General features: G+C 39.5%; 1 protein-coding gene and 1 non-coding gene across 2 annotated transcripts in view; one reads left to right on the top strand and one right to left on the bottom strand.

The window, feature by feature from the left end:
- Positions 1 to 14,185, bottom strand: part of nfatc3a (nuclear factor of activated T cells 3a) — a 40,861-nt gene extending 26,676 nt beyond the window's left edge. The window contains exons 1-2 of the mRNA XM_077713464.1: positions 13,603 to 14,185; positions 567 to 1,749 (exon numbers count right to left, since the gene is read on the bottom strand). Coding sequence (XP_077569590.1) covers positions 567 to 1,749; positions 13,603 to 13,693 — 1,274 coding nt within the window. The 5' untranslated portion in view covers positions 13,694 to 14,185. The remainder of the gene's footprint in view (positions 1 to 566; positions 1,750 to 13,602) is intronic.
- trnas-cga (transfer RNA serine (anticodon CGA)) lies at positions 2,027 to 2,108 on the top strand. The gene has a single exon. It is a non-coding gene; the product is annotated as a tRNA-Ser (tRNA).
- Positions 14,186 to 18,079: the final 3,894 nt, after the last annotated feature.

Below are 18,079 nucleotides of genomic sequence, written 5' to 3'. Positions count from 1 at the left end.
GGAGTCCAGTGTACCAGTTAAAGTCGATCTGGTCAAACAATAATCATTGTTGATTCAAATTTTATCGCACTATTATTTGTCTTTAAGATCAAAACGTTTAATCTTCATGGCAACTCACAACAGTGCATAAACTTTGTACATGTTTTTTTTTAAATGTCTGTGACAAATGAATAGCCTTTCAAATCTTGTCATGTCGTGAAACCATTCATAATCATAAAAGAGGTAACTGTTGCCCCGGCACTTTCTAGAACTGGCGTGGGCAAATCGGTCCTTGAGGGCCGCTGTGGGCGCAGGTTTTTGTTCCAACCAATCAGCCTAAGATAACATAAAGGACCAGTCAGAGCTGTTTGTTAAGGCATTCCTTTGAGTTAAAGTCATTTTCAAGTTAAGCCATCAATACTTCATTTTGGACTAATTTTCTTACCTATTTTATTCCGGTTCTGCCTTACTTTTACCATACCAAGTCTTTCTTTCTAAGTATACAGTGGCTCACATTTGATGAAAGACATTGACATTCTTTCTAGACCTAAAATGCCCATTTTTTCACTCAATATTATGTGGATTACCTGAATATAGGTGTGTGTCCAGGCTTGGGTTTATTCCATGAAAAATGTGAGGGCACAGAGAGGAACTGCTCTCCAGGCCCATCTTTCTTGAGGCTGTGAAGTCCCTCTTCTGAGGGAGATTCTAGATTAGGAGGAGCATTCCCCTGGTCGTCTAATCCCAAATCTCCTTTTGGTGACGGTTGCATCGTTATGTTCTGGGAGGTTTTCCTCGTCTTAGATGGTATGTCTGCCTCCGATGGGCAGCATTGAAAAGGCGACATTCCTCTAGAGGGGCTGCCAGCCCAGGTGTCCTCTGTCACGCTGCCCCTTGGCGAGGGTCCCGGTGTAGGTGAGGGTGAGTGATGCGGTGACACGGAGCCAGGATAACAGATGTCGGCACTGGAGTGGCGCCTCTTCCCGCAGGGTGAGGTGGGGCGCGAAGAGGGCCGAGAAGGTGGCCGTGGACTTAGCCAGTTCTCGTCGGTGACACTTGTCCGCGGGGAGTGGCAGGGAGACTGTCGAGGTGACAGAGTGGCAGAGTGGGAGTGCTGCACGAAGGAGGCTTGAGGGTGCTGCCACTGTTGCTGATCTTCCACATTGGCGATGCCCGATTGAGGCGAGGCGCAGCCCGGAGACGTGAGGGGCGAGCCCAGGGTGAAGCGAGCGGCAGCCTCGTTGAGCTCGGCGTCGACATCGTCGTAGACGTGGGAAAAGGATTCGCAGGAGGAGGCGTCAGAGAACCAACTCCTAGATGAGAGGCTGCTGCCTGGGCTCGGACTGAGCGAAGAGTCCCGGTATGAGTGGTCCAGAGGCAAATATAGGTGGTCTCTGGACAGAGGCCTTTCATTGTGGTACTCCCTATCGGGGCCATTTGCTCTCAGGTCTTGTTCATTGGCATCCATCTCCTGCTGGCAGCTTGGGGAGATGGAGGTGATCTGAATACTGGGGCACTCGAATGCTTTCGGAGCCTCCACTGGGGCAGAATGGAGTAAAGGGGAGGTGCCATACTTGGAATCTTGTACCTCATAGTTTAGGTGCCCGGGTCCTTGTTTGTGTGATTGAAGGCGAGGTGAATTGCTGCTTAGCGGGGAGTGTGCCTGCAAGCCATGACGGGGGAGGTTTATTGATTGGTGATTTGTGACCATTGATGGGGGCTGCCCTACGTTGAAGATGTAGAACGACGTGTTGTCATCAGGCTCCAGATCTAAATGGAGGCATGAAATGAAATATTAACACATAGCATCATCTTTTAGTAATTGTACACTTAAAGTATAGATGACAGACTTCAATTAATTTAACATGGTTGTTTTGGAGTGCCAGATCAAATTCAAGGACGTAAAAGGGAGAACAGGGACAAAGCTTTCATCTATTACACCCAGGTTGCCACGAAATCAACAATGTTGTAATTTAACTACTACTTTTGTTCTTTCAACAGGTACTGTCCCTACAGATAAAGCCATTAAACCATACAGCGTCTCACAGCTGTGATGGCCGAGAGGTTAAGGCGTTGGACTCGAAATCCAATGGGATATTCCCGCGCAGGTTCGAACCCTGCTCACAGCGACTTCAATTTATGCCACCAGGTGAGAAAAAGATCAAATCTCTTTGCAGTTCTAAAATTCACTAATGTAAAAGTTGTATGGTTTGTTATCTGTCTTAGACTGATCATGTTTAAAAACATAATAGAAATGTCATAGCAATCATAGTTTTAGCTACGATTTTAACCTGCAGTGGTTTTCATTACCATTATTTCTTAAAATGAAATTATTTTCAAATTCAAACAAATCAAATTATGATCGTAGCAATCCCACTGTGCTGTACCATTAAATAGTATCTGATACAAAGGTTCTCTACTACTCCACTGCCAGGTACAGTCTGCCATACAGGCAGATATTGCTTCAAGAAGTATAACTGGTGAACAGCACTACTCAGGAAACAAATTCACACAATGGTGCGTGCTGTCAGCTTTCATCACAACTAGCACTGGCAGGCTATTTTTACCCAAAGTCATTCAGCACAGGCAGCATGTATTCACACACATACACACACTCACACACACACACACACACACACACACACACACACACACACACACACACACACACACACACACACACACACACACACACACACACACACACACACACACACACATACACACACACACACACACACACACACACACAAACAGATAGACAGCACACACACACTGTCCACATTGGCTCCACTCGGTTAGTGGTTATTGATAAATTTCCACTCGATGCACTCTTCAGCCCCTATTGGGAGTGTTTCCCCACTGCCTCCTCTGCAAAATGTCTCTCGTGTCAAATGTTGAGCCACCTATTCCAAACAATTATGCAACTTAAAAAGGGGTTTGTCCCTGCTTGCTATATGTAATACTACATTTCAGGAAATCGGAACCAGAAAAATTGATTAGACAGTCAACTTAAGCGTTTTTAATAAAATTCAAGTTGATAGTTGCAGAATTACTCCGGTACTGCAGATGGCAGTCATGAGAAAGTCATTCTGAAAGACTTTAAGAAAGTTACTGTATTTAAACAATTACTTTAAGAAACTATAGACATAATTTTGAGTGTGTTTGTGCATCACTATTGAAAGTAATTAAATATTCGGAATGTTTCTTCCCTTACTCATGCCACACCCCCAAAGGTTATTTTTTTTCCAAAATCAACCTTGCAATCATAGGAGAAAGCAGCTTTCAGACTAAGTGTTGACAAATGTATTGGATTCTTTTTAACAACAAATGTGTGACACCATCATAATATTATGAATCATTGCACACTAGGTCCCTATTTTTTAGAAGAGAGAAACTGTTCTATCTAAAAGAAGAACAAGGCCAAATATGGCCATGAATCACAAATTGTGTTGTAATTTTCTAGTTCATTTCCAACATTCTCTCTGTTTGTGCCCCCCTGACCCTGACTTCCTAACAACAGCAGGAGCAAGTTTTATATTTAGCGCTCCTCGGCTTGACACTGGGCCGGGCTGCCTATCACAAGACCGAGCATCGGATACTCTGACGACAGCATCTGACTGACAGGCAACACACTGACAGCGTGTACACACAGAGACACACTCACATGCATGACAGAGACTAACGCAAGAGGTCGTGTGGAAAAGAAAATGCTTCAAATTTTAAAATGGCAGCAAAAAACTGGAGATTACGCGAAGGAAACAATGAGTCAAACAAAGTCTAAAAAAAAACTCAAGAACTAACACTATTCATTAGTATTAATTAGAGATCATTTCAATCAAATCATTCACAGTTTCATGGGTATTGAATTGGTGCTTTTTAGTGAGGAAGATATTCATTCAGATACCAACTTTGTTTTTGTACCTGTTAGTAATTTACCATACAGCAAGGGTGTCAAACTGGGGGTTGGTTCACAGGCTGCTTTAACGTCAACTCGATTTCATGTGGGCCGGACCATTTTAGATATAATTTTCAGATTTTTTTTAATTTTTATAAATGGATTAAAAGAACTGGATTAAAAAATAGCAATTATCGATTTAAAAGGGGGAAATCAGGAAATTTAATATACATCTCTACTCTTCATTTTAATTTGAACCTAAAGCAGAAAGTCGGCATTCTTGATTTACTTTCCCGGGCCACACAAAATGACGCGGTGGGCCAGATTTGGCCCCAGGGCTACAACTTTTACACCTGTGCCATACGGGAATGTAATGTAGGAAAAACTAAGTCTATCACCAAAAGTTGTGCTTTTTGGTACACAACATTGGGCAGTGTGTCATACAAGGGATGACCAATAATAGATATAATTAACTTGTGGCCTAAACGTTCAGAGTAGGGAACGGGACTGATGATGGAGAAGATCCCTTCGCAAAATATATTGACCCTGAGAGAGCAGGACAAATGAGAAGACAGATGAGGTAGCAGAGTTTCATCAATGACTTCAAATGTAGGCCCCTTATTGGTGTCCGTGAATGCGTCACACACTCCTCAAGCACCCTTACATTGTAGCCAACCCGCTTAAATAAAGATCTTTAAGAGGCTTTGCTGATCCTCATTTATGAATAGCTTAACTACACGGTTTCATTCAGGCACGGATGTTTGTGACATACTATAAGTAACCATAACAACAGGGAAAGCTTGCTGGTGACACTGGCATCTACTTGGGTTTATTGTTTCAAAGTTCGCTGAGCCTAGGAGTGACTGTAACACTCCCTGAGGGTTCTTGCTAGGGGATAAGGCGCAAAGCACTGTAAACCTTCCCTCCCTTGCCTTCCTCTCCCCCTCCTCCTCTTCCCCAAGTAAAGTGTGTCAGGGTCCTGTGACCGGCAGTGACATACAAGCCCATATTCTGAGAAAGTCCAGTCAACAACAGTGAGGTAGGATTAGTCCCTCCTAGCGCAGATTCAGGTTAATGCTGTTGTGCCTACAGTGGTTTAGCCAACCCTTACAGGTATCCAATGAATAATATCACAATTTCAGTGTAGTTAAATGTGATTTGTTGGATAAGCATTGTAAGGTTGAGATCGCATTCCACCAACATGAAAATCAGGATGTACTGCTTTTTAAGGCTTGAGCGGTAATATGCATGCTGTGTGTGAGAATACAGCTTATTTGGTTCAAATGAAGACTGTGTACACAGATCCAGACAAGTAACTTTTTCATAAGAGGTGTGATCATAACTTTCCTTCAAAGGGCCATTATGTCCGGCCATTATTTAACTCGGGTTGCGACCAAATGAAAACTCATTTATAATCAAATGAATTTTATTAGTTGCTGAATGGCTTGAAGACTCTTTGACACAAAAATAATCCAGATTATTTTTTTTGACCTTCTAATTGGCATATATTGTCTATTATATTTCCATTCTATTTCTTTTAATTTAAGTATTATTTGAAAAATAAAACAAACAAAAGGAAACAGTGAACATTTTTTGTACTTTATAATTAATATTCATGTTTTTTTATTCAAAAAGTTAATTCTCTGATTTCTGCCATCCCTTACTTTTTATTGAGGATTACAAAAATGTGATTTTTATTTTAAAATGTTATCTTAGTCAGAAACATGACATCGATGCACAACATTTAATTATGCAGGCCTTGCAAAATGTATGTGGTGGCCCCAAAACTGGTCCGTGGGCCTTGACTTTGACACCTGTGTTCTAAAGGAAAAGTTTTGAAAAGTTTGGAATTTTGTCAAAATGTATCGCTTATGCCCAGAGCACTAACAACACCATGCAACTTTTGTCATGCATTTAAATGAAACAGTACCTTTACGGCCTCTTTCCATATGCCTGCATTTTTATACAACAAGCCAAAACAACACTATTTTAAATGTGTAAAAGAGTACCCACGTAAATAGCCCATAATGTGCCTTTTGTGCACGTAATTTCAAGACAGATTACAGTCTTGGTTGATGCACTTGCCACAAAACCATGTGGCACCCGAGCTAGAGGGTAACCTAACCCCAGGTTCCCTTTGTGGTGGGCACGCAACTTGATTAGAACCAGATCTGCTTACACCCCATGTACAAAAGGCTTTGTATTTTAACCAATTGGCCTGTCTCTCCTTTCAGCCCATGTCAATAGCTGCTGGGCAACAGTTTGCTGCAGAAAAATGCCACTCACTAGGACAGGTAGGTCAAAGACAAACAATTACACAATTGTCACTTAAATAATCTACCCCCTATATTAGTTGATTATCCTGCTGAATTAGTAGACTGTAATAATTTAAGACACTTTCCCAACAAAAAATAAATCAGCATAATTCTTGAAGATATTTCAATAGAAACAAAAACCCAAATTGTGCCTGCCTCGTACCCTATTGGCCCAAAATTCTCTTTACAACACAAAATTTAATGACAATGTATTTTACATTGCAACTGAAGTAGGCCAATAGTAAAAATCATATAACAAATCACCTGCGGTGTATTCTTATAAAGCATTGTTTAGTTGTTTTTTTTAGATCTTGTGGGTTGACTGCTGGCCTACTTTTCTAAAATGGGATCCTGTGACGCACATACGTACGTGTTACAAAGGTTTGCTATCACCTGTGGCTTAAAACTGTCTAAATTGGGTTTGTGCCAAGACTACTGGGCTTCCCTGTATCTACTAAATTAGCATACGTATGTTACTGATGGAAACAGTTGCAAGTCGGTCCATGTAAATGAAATGCATTAGTCAAAGATTGTTGGCCTTGGTTTCATCATCATTTCTCTTACGTGTTAAGTAACATTTATGTGTGAGTTTTCACATAAAGCCTCCCTCTGATGTCACAGAAAATTCACTAGCCAACAGAAACTCACCCTAAGCCATTGTTAACGTACGCTGCTAAATTAGGCTCCTAATTAACAATATCACGCTGTGATAAGATTATGGGATAAAGCAGTAGTGGCAAGCAACAAGTTGAACGAAACCCCAGCAAAGAATACACTGCTATGAGTTATGTTCATATTTTTTTCTGAAAAATGGCTGAGAAAGCTTCATATCAAACTAATCTGATTCGATCTGGTGCCACTACAAAAATACCCAGTGACTTGACCTCAAAACAAAGCAAACATGCAGAATTCAACAGTGAGGTCGCCACACTCTATAAACAACAGGCCTTGCTCTAAATAGGAAGAGCGCTGACGCTAAACGGGGATCTTCAAACGTCGGGTGACGAGAAGGTGGACGGTGTTTATGACCGTCAGAAGAGTAAACGGGGGTCCGTATTGTTGCAACTCTATTCACAGTTGGCGTACAATGCCCTTTTTGCCCAGCTGTTAGAGTCCACATGGTCTACATTCCGGTTATGACCCATGTAGTAGGGTCCACACAACCTCCTGGGCCTCAATAGGAATGTGGACCGTCATCCTTTGATAATCTTCCTGGAGCGGCACACTTTTGACCCATGACAAATGAAATTTACTCTTGTATCCTGGACAACAATTTCCAAACCTGCCCAATCATTGGCGAGTACGTAATGGCGGAGTATCTGAGATGTTTTTCCCTCAATTATTTCCAATTCAAATGACTGTGGTCTGTGTGCCTTCAGGTACAAAGGGACTACAGGGGGATAAAAAAGAAAGAAATGAAAGGAGATACAGGAGTTAAACAGCTTTCTCTCTGGTGTAATGCAGCCTCTGATATGTTGATACAGCACAGCCAGCAGTAGCTTCAGTTACCCTAAATTTAAACTAGACAGATGCCTCACATAGTTAGTCATGCCTCAACCCCAGGGAAACAAACGTCTCATTCATCACACTAGGTGCTTGGAGCCTTTATGTTCACTTGGGTTAGGGGTACCCATGTGGTGGTCCACATGTTGACCTTGTGCGTGGCTGTTTGGCGGCTAACCTCTTTGCCTTTTACATTCTCCCAGATACTGAAAAGTGGCACTCGCGAGAATTCCTTTTTAAAAACTCATGCAGTCTGCCTTGTATTTAAATGACTGTATAAAACCAATCATTTCAGATGTGCAGTTTTTTCAGTCCTTACAAAAAGTACAAAAATGGACGTGTTATCGATTGTTGAAGACCATTTTTTACCCGGAAATAGAATTGCAAATTTTGCCAAAATGTAATTCAAATTTCCATTCTTGCAAATTATTTCATTCACTCTACAGAAGCATCATCAATTTGTAAATTACTGTACATGATCAAAAATTGTTTTGCAGCGTTTTCACTACGATGACGCATAGGAGGGAAATTCAGCAGAATTTCTAGACCCATCAATCAAGCGCTCAGTTGTTAGTCTTCTGGTATTTTAGGAAAAGACAAGATTATTTCCGAAAGACCACATGTACTTGCATGCTACAAGTCATTCCTACTCCAACACCAACACACCTAGAAACACACACTCACAACACACCTGGCCAGAATCTGCAAGCGCTGACACACTCACCTGGAGATGTGGTGCACAGCATTATTGTATACCTCTCCTTGTTAAGATTGTAAAATGTCCAAACAGCAAGACAAAAAAGGCTACAGACGTGCTAGGACGAGGCAGATCCTCCCGCACCGAGTACGATCAAGTCACCAGAACCTGCTGTGTGCCCTGTGCCGCTCTCTTTTGGAAGCCCAAAATAGTTCACCATGAGAGCGATGTAATTTCAGTCTTTCCCACGAATGAGGAAGACTGCGAAGGAATCAGTTTAGAGGATCAGACAATGAAGAACGTAGAAGGCCAAGTTGTGGAGATATTCTTCTATTCAAATACTCTTGAAGTCTTACAATTAAGTTTATACTATCTTCATGTGGAAATTGTCGTGTGTCGCCATCTAGTATAGGGTAGCATACCAACTGTTAGCATTTAACCCAAGCTTGAGACTACAGAAGATTAGCTACACTTTTTTGAGGATCCAGCATTGAAGAGTAATGCCATAAGATCAGAATCCCAGGACCGGAAATTAAATTTAATGTGACATTATCGTAGCTTAGCAACGAAAATTGTCCCTCAAAGTGCCTCTGTTCTGGCTAAGTAGTACCACATGACTCAGAAGTAGACAAGATTAATACTAAAAATACAGACTACAGACAGAAACACAACTGCAAGATGTCTAAATTACTAGAATATTGAAACATTACTTGGAGTTGATAAACATTTTCTAATGGTGACAGTTTGAGAGACCAAAAGACTTCATCTGTTCTTAGCTAAACTCAATGGATAGTACTTATCCAGATAGTTTCTCATTGTCTCTTTTTTTTGTCTCCCATTTATAGCTCAAGGTAAATTGTGCAAGAGAAAAGAAGTTTTATTCACTATGATGGAAGTTCCAGACTGTTGCAACCATAATTACACAAAATCAACACTGCAGACAAGGTAAGTGACAGAGCAAAAATATTGTTTGGTGACAATACATCCCTTCCATTTTTGGGCAAAATAGCTTTTAACCAACGAGAACAATAGACTTAACACTACCAAATTGCTATCACAATTACTGCCTAAATGCTCTGTAGTACATTGTAATCCCAATTTCCTGATACCCACAGAATTCCGACCACTCATACTTCCCAGTAGAAAAAAATTGAAACAATAAATGAAGGCTAAAATAAACCCCAAATCATAGCAGATTTGGTGATAATGTTATTCTTGTTATCAATACTTGTGATACTATGAAAAGTGCCACAAAAATACCGGAAAAATGCCTACCCAAAGGTAGATCCAGAACTTATTCATAAAGAATACAGTGGAAGTTCCGTTACTAGTTACATAACGGAAACAGTTTAACTGTCAGAACTCCATTATTTTCATTTCACTGTTTATGCAATCATCCTGTCTATCCTCTATTTTCTTCTCACTACCGCAAAAAAAGAAAAAGCCTTCTGTTGTGCCTTACACTGCAATTTCATTCCCATTTAAATGTTCCGACCTGCAGCAAAGTTCCAATTCGCCTTTCATTCAAAAGAAGGTTCTTCCCTTGCTAACCTTGGGGAAAATCCCAACCAATAAAATACACATCTAAATAATAGGCTGACATATTTCAATTTTACGCTGTGCGTCGTTTCCTCAGCGACAAAGAACACAGAGATCATGATAGAGAAAAGTTATCAAGACATGTAATTAGACAAGGAGGAGCAGGATGGAAAAGGCAAAGCGGAGGCTTCTTCTGGTATTGTGCCGAAACAAACTAGCACTTAGATTTTAATTAATATTAATGTTTGTGTTTATTTATGCAAGTACAAAGCCAACCTAACAGAAGAGAGTTGGGTTAGCGGTAGAATCGACTCCCTTAGCAAATAAAGAAAATCCTACTGGATTTCATTCACTCTGCAAGGGTTTAATGTGACAAGTTCTGAAAGGAATGGAGAGCGATAGAAGATTATTCAGACTAAGTTCACCAATTGAACAGAGTTTTCCATTACCCGTACCTTTATTTTTTTTCTTGCATGGTAGAGATTAGTTGGTTAGTTTGTTAGTGATTTATTCATGGAGACAATTGGCAGTAGTGTGCTTAAGTTAGGCCAAATTATGAGTGCTTAGTGCATGGTAGTGGCTTCAGAGTTGTTTTTATTTTATTTGACTTAGTACCTATTCCCATTATCATCTCTCATCTGACATTTTGCGGAGAAATAACTTGTGTATTATGTGGCTACTGAGCATCTGTTTGTGAGTTTGAACTTCGGAAAATTCACAGACAAGCTGGCTGCTTAGATTAGTTCATATTTACGACAAAAATAATGGATGCATTGTGAAAATACGTACATAAAATTTGTTTCGAGTAGGCATTTAGTTTTTTTTAAATAAAAAAACAACTTATGGGAATATTTACTTATTAAAAAAGAAGTACAATACAGCTATTGTTATTTTTACGTGGGGGAGTGCAAACGCGATATTTTTACAAGACTGAAATTCCAAATAATGAAATGACATCAGCCTCATCCTGGCGTATACAAGAGGCGACGAAACAAAGCTTTGTAGAAACGTGTTGGAGATGAAGTGGAAGTTCACTTGCTAGCTTGTTACACAAAATACAAAACAAGTAGTGACTTGAGTATTGCCTTCACAGAAAGCAGAAAAGACTGTCAAACTCCCTCACACTGAGATCCTGCTTTTACACTCCATTGATTCATTTAGACTGAACCCCCCCCCCCCCCCCCCCCCCCTTTCAGGCCATGCCAGGCCATCCAAATACGATTAAATTCACTTTTCTTACGACAGCGCTAATTCAAAGGGGTGCGTTTTTCCCCCTCGAGCCATCGGTAGCTCAAACAATTCTAACCAGGGAAAAAAAGATTTAGGCATGCAACAGCTATTCCATGAATATGTTCCAAAGTTTAAGAAATAGACACAGTTGGAGCATTCATTGGTTCTGCTGGTTTTTGAGTCAATGGCTGATCCAATCAGCATCTTTGAACAGCGAAGATTGACAGCGCATAGAAATGGTTTCAAGCATTGATTGACTCAGGTTTCAAGTTTTGGCCGCTGAATGACCAGTCGTTGGGAATGGACCCTGAATTGGTGTCCAGCCAATCACAGGCTTGAATTTTAAATATCATTTGGGAGTGTTGTGCTAGGCTGGTATTGTGCAAAACATCCTACACCGACTCACATCCTCTTTTGAAAAAGTCTAACTCTGGGCTTTGTTATTAGTAATTGTTTTTGTTTAAACACCTTTATTTATACAGTTAGACCAAACCCATTGGCAGTATATCACATTGACTTTGTTAAGGTCTGTTGCCAGATTTTAGAAGTGTAGTTTAGAAAACTTTAAAAAGATGCCTCTTGGGTAAATGTCGTAAATGTCACAATATCATGTAGCTCATCTAAAGAACTCACTTTTTTTCACTTTATTCACAACCACACAACAGCTTGGGAACATTGGTGCAAAGTGGTAGATTTCCAGATAACTAGAAATTGATCTTATTGCATGTAGTAATCGCTTGCAGACATCTTTGTGTTTAGGTTTGATGCGTAGAAGCTAGCTTTCCACAAGCAAAGACTTACAGCAGATAATTATCATTTTTATGCCCATTTATAGCAGAATTTATGTCTTTTCATAAGTGTATGACTGGTAGGAATGAATAAAAAGCACAATGCTTGAGAGCTTGAGAGCAGAGAGCTAGGGTGACTAATAGCACTTTATTTTTTGCGTTTATGGCTTTTATCAAATATCGATTCTTGGTACAAGAGCTCGGAATGTTACTTTGAAAAGAAGGCTAGACAGGTAATAACTACTTTTAGACGCTGGATGTACATGAAGTGCTTCTCATCAAACACCAAACAAAGTTAGGATTGCTGCAGGATCTTTGTGGACATCCCTGCACTAACTGTAGGGCACTAGTTTTAGCCATTCCCTTTCATTGACATACTAGACATCTAATCCATTTTGACTTAGAGTGAGTGACTGGGAAGGTTGGCAGCCAATAATCGGTGCCAGCTGGCCCGAGGCTCCAGCACCCTTCACAAGCCTCGTGAGGATAAGTGGTTCAGAAAATGAATGAGTTAACTTAACTTCACTTGCGGAGATTTCTTTTTTAATTAATTGTAATTGTATGGAAAAATTAAGACCACTTTAGTTATATTATATATTATATATATAGTTATTCATTCATAAAATCATTTAGAAATTGAGATTAATGTTTTTTTTAATGAGACATGATTGCCACATATGTGAACATCACACTTTGAGTCATTGGAGCCAGACTTGTGCAACATTTTTTTTATTATGTGGCCCACATGACTCAAAAAATAGTATTAAATTTTGAGACATTTACTCATCCTACTGAATGTTGAAGTGTTGGAAAAATCTTGAGCCAGGTATAGACAGCTGTTTTCTTTTTTTTTTCTTTTTTAATTACCATAAAAAGTCACTTGCCCTATTTAGAATTAAAGGTCAAAGTTTCTACTTTTGGTTTGAAATATATCTTTTCCCCACATTGCAACCATATTGGAACCTTTCTGACACCCCTTAGGCACATAATTCAACAAAAAAAGTTTTTTTTACTTTCAAGTAAAGTTTTTTTTCTTCATAAATCATTATTTTTATCCTTATCCTATAGAGGAAAATAATTCTGAAGCATGGGCAAATTGGGCTAGTTGTGCAATAACTCACCTTGACTTTACATTGTGTAAAAGTTAATAACACAGTACATAGTATTGAAACTCACTCAAAGCCAAATATTGTTGTGTTTATGTGTAATGACAATCAACAACAGAGGCATAGTAAGAAAGCAAAGTAGTACCTACACTGTCTTATTAATGAACAATTAGATCATGCAAACACACACACACACACACACACACACACGCACACACGCACGCACACACGCACACACGCACGCACACACACACACACACACACACACACACACACACACACACACACACACGAATCCATAGACTTTTTAATGTAATAACACTTGAACAGTTTGCAAGTCTGGCTAAAGACAGCTGCTGTTATTCTCTGGCAGGCAGCCACAGAAAAGTGATATGTAAACATTTGCCTTTCTCAAGCACAACTGCTCCCCTTTTACGAGTTGAAATCGCAGGCTGAAATTGGCGAGGTGGCAAAAAAAATAAAGTAGCGAAGTCTACACGGGGAGGGGACGATGGGGTGGGCAAAAGTGGGCAAACGTGGCACTGACCTGCGGGACCCAATGACGGCTGCTGCCCGTCCTCTCCGAAGATGAGTCGGAAGTCCAGCTCCTCGTTACCGGGGCAGTTTGCCGTCGTCATCGGGTTTGACAGCTCCGATCTCTCGTCGCCGAAAGCCCCCCCGTCAAAGCAGTTTTTTTTTACACTGTCCCAAATCGAAAACGGCGCAACAACATTTACCGAGTGGCAAAACGCCGAAGCCTAACTTCAACTCTGCTTCATGCGGCTCTCGAAACATAAAAAAATGTCCTGCAAATGCGAAAAAAATCCAAATAAAAGTCTTCCGATTTGGCAACAAAAAATGAAAAAATAAATAAAAACAACACCAAAATAGGTTTTAACTTTAGACAAAGTCGTCCTCGTCGCGTATGCCACGTTTTAGAAGTAAAGTCGAGTTTCCTCCAGCTTGCGGTTGAATAGTCGCTGCGAAGCCCGGTTTGGGTGCCTGTGCGTCGGCCTGTCTTGTGGCTCTCTCTCGCTCCGTGGAGCTCCGATCCCAACTTTTACTAACCCCGCGTGACAAGGCATTTCCAGTTGTGATGTCAGCAGACGCGCGCGCGCGTTGCCGTGGACGACTGCTGCTTGCTGGCTCCTCTTATGGCTGGCTGACACCAAGCAAACTAACATTTCTACGACTATTTGTACTATAGCTGTATTATAACACGCAAAATAACAACTTCTTTTAGAACACCAGTATTACTATATTTACTTTATAGGCGAGAAGACCTTAGTGCTCCAATGTCACATTTGTTTATTGATGTTGTTGTTATTAGGCAAACAAATTCTTAAAGTTATTATTGGATGATCAAGTTTATATTTTAGGTAATATGAAATAAACAACCTAAATAAGCAAACCTACAAAGAAAGGGCTTCAACCTACATGGACATCACATTTTGCATCATGTAAGCCACTAACATTAAGTATGCAAATGAGCCATGTACTTATTTGTATAGATTTTTAACCCATTGGCTGACATTTTGACTGATAGATAGTTGTCCAATCGATTTAAAGTGAATGAACTGATGTTTATTCACGGCCATCCTCCCATCTCAATTGGATTGGACATATACTATTGATAAACTAATTTAAAAAAGAATCCCAAAACCTTTGAGCAAGGCTGCACACTGCAATCAGTTCAAAGTGTACCCCTGTTCTTTCACTGTTCTCAGTCATATTGGATAGACTCCATCACCCCATGAGGGGGATAAGTAGTAAGGATAATCCACTAAATTGATGTCTGGTAGATTTATGCTTCTCCTCTTCCACGTGAAATCTATCTTTTCCTATATTTTAAAGTATTCTTATTATCCAAACCGTATTTGTAAACCAGGGCTTTACAATACAAGTAGATTCACTTTTCAAAATAAAATCTTCACCTCATGCAAACTGTTAGAGCCTGTAATGTCATTTAAAATGTTAAAAAAAGTCAGATTAGTCACTGCTAAATGGTTATTACATTACGTCTTTTCTTTTGTCAACATTCAGTTGTGGGTATTTCCCATGACGACATTTCTACAGTTAATTTTAAGTAGGACTAATAGGAAATCTGTTTGTGCAAGCTTTCCCCAATTCTTATTAACCCCTTTGTTTGCATCAAATCCATCAGCCTTTTTTGGCTCAGGTTAATCTTCACTGTGTATCCGGTGTCCACACACACACACACACACACACACACACACACACACACACACACACACACACACACACACACACACACACACACAAGCACACACCCACACTCAGCGTCACATGGGCTAATGGACTCAAGCTCTGATGAGTTGTTTTGATGCCTTAGACATTAATGTGTATGTCCTTTAATGCATCACTGTGTAAAAGTTATCCATGTTTTCATTTGAGCTAAAGATCTTTCGCATTCAGATAAGCACTATAACAAATTTGGAAGCGATTTGACGCACAAAGAAAGATAGAAGTGTAATACAATTTGGTGGTGGACAATTTTATGAAAAAGTAGAACATTTATAATACATTTTGCAATCAAGAAATACTTTTTGAATTATTTTCAACAACATCTAATTCCAAGCTCTAAATATAGGTGGACTCAGACCTTTAGATGGTTCTTTAGCCTACAACTTTTATATGTTTTCGTTTGAAAGGTAATTTGTAATAATGTCAGACAACTTGTATGCATTCATCACCCACTTACTTTGACACGGTTGCCAGACGTGCGTGGGCGTTTAGACAAGCGCTCGGTGTACAGAATACATCTGAAAGCATCAAATTCACGTTTCCTGTGGTCTTTTAGTTCCATACACAAAAACCAGAGTAATCCTTCTTTACCAACAGTCATAAATAAGCTTTATCTAACTGTAAAATAACTTAATTTACTGGTGAATTGGGGGAATCGGCAGCTTTTTTAATGCAAATGACATAATATTTGTCTTTATTAAATACTGTTGTATCTAATGTTGAAAAGTTTTTAGTACCCTTTAGGAAAAAAATGATGACTTCACAATTGTTCTGTTGGATTGATACATATGAATAATTTAAATAACAACTGCAATCAATTGCCTAGCAAGTATTATAGTGCAGTCGTCATGATGTCTTTTGTGTTTTATTTTACTTCCTTATGTAATTCCCAAACAACAGAAAACCACATTATTGTTAGTTGTTGTTATCTTAGTTCAGCTAGAGCAGGTCAATGCAGGGAAATAAAAGGCTTGTTAAGATGAAAATCATTAAGATTTAGTAAGTTGTAAAAAATAACTCAGAAATTTTGCTCTGTATTTTACTGTATAAAGTGAAAAAGGCCTAATATTGTTATTGTTTTACTTACTTTTCTGGGTTCAAAATAGGTTATTATTTATTTTATTTTATTTCACCTCTAGAGACTTATTCCAAACATTGGGCTAAAGTATACAAAAATCTTTACCATTCACTTTTTATACATACACAGCTCTTAAACTGAACATGACTGGACACATTGTACATGGAATGGACAGTAGCCTACTGTACTATAGTCACCTAACAAGGCTTGACCTTTCCCCTCTGTGTACACACCCAAGGACATTTCACTATACCCCTGTATGTTATCTTTAGCGATGACCTTTAAAGTGCGAAGATAAGAAAGGTAATTTTGTGCCGGAGGGTGCCAATGTGGTTGGTTGGTTCTTCTTGTGAAAGTTGGAAAGCAAACAAGCAAGCATCGTCCCCCCTCATGTCACCCCATCTCACTTTGTTATTTGTATGCTTTGAGGCATCACTCTCTTTTCAAGGATTTGAGCACACACATTCTGCAGCAATGCTAACGTAAGCACCGACCCAACAGGTATTTACTAAATGTCAACAAATATCAAGTTACGTGATGTCTGGTCCTGTTTTAGAACAACCAGCGATAAGGATTTGTTGCATAGACCGTGAAGGAAATTAAAAATTATTTCTGCAAGATGTTAAATAAAATATACAGTAGGGTTGGTCTCTTTTCAAAATTTGGCCCCTTAAAGTCCAGATCACAAAAATACAGCATGTATTATCGCAATTTTAAGAAATGACAAAGTATAGTCATAAAGTTACCCCAATCTAAATACAAAATGCCATGAAAATACGCCCATTATTATCTCAATATTCCCCATAAACAACTGCAATCATTCATTTTGTGGTTTATTTTTGTTCTGAATAGACACAAGGGTGAAATGTGAACAAGACCATCCCATTTGACTCTAGACGAGCGCTGGTTTATCCGGGTTTGGTTGCTAGTCATTTGCACACAGGCAAACAAGCATTCCCATAAGGACAATTTACAGTCCTCAATGAACCTAACATGCAAGATTGTTTGAGGAAGTTAGAGTCCCTGGAAAAAAACCCTCCACAAACATCCGGAGACAGATTCAAACCCCCCGCCCTAGGAACTTGCTGTCAATACTGTCTTTGTTTATCATTTCTAAATATAGAGATTTAATTCATGTCACATGAAGAAACCACTTCAAGCTAATTCTTATCATGTTTGTATTTCAATTTAATGGCATACAGAGGGCTGTAAAAGACTTGTTGGTTTGGGTTTCCCCTTAGTGGTTGCTTGCTGAAATTGCTTTGACTTGCTGGTTTAAAACTTGTGAGAACATGACATCTGCAGTAAAGTAAAATGTATTTCTGGAAATGTATCACTAAAATAAAATTGTAAAAATCCTGCAGTGGGATTCAAGCTGCAATGACATTAAATTGTGACACTCTTGATGATACTGATGATCAATGACTAGGATTGAGTTCATTCATCACATCAGCTGGTGTAAAATCAATTCGAACAGCCAGAAGCATTTAAATGTGAAGGCTGAAACACTCTTACTAGTAGACTATGAATTACTATCCCCCTATTCATTGGCATCCGTTTCGCTGGATACAAAAAAAGAAGATTAGTGACCCTTTATTATTATTATTATTATTTTTTTACATGCACTGTGTGGATAATCCTCCCAAGAATCCCAGAACATGCACATGCTTAACGTTGAGCC

The sequence above is a fragment of the Stigmatopora nigra genome, chromosome 3 (assembly GCF_051989575.1).
Source record: "Stigmatopora nigra isolate UIUO_SnigA chromosome 3, RoL_Snig_1.1, whole genome shotgun sequence".
NCBI classification, from domain to species: Eukaryota; Metazoa; Chordata; class Actinopteri; order Syngnathiformes; family Syngnathidae; genus Stigmatopora; species Stigmatopora nigra.
The sequence above is the reverse complement of the archived record's forward strand: the minus strand, read 5'-3'. Positions and strand labels throughout refer to the sequence as shown.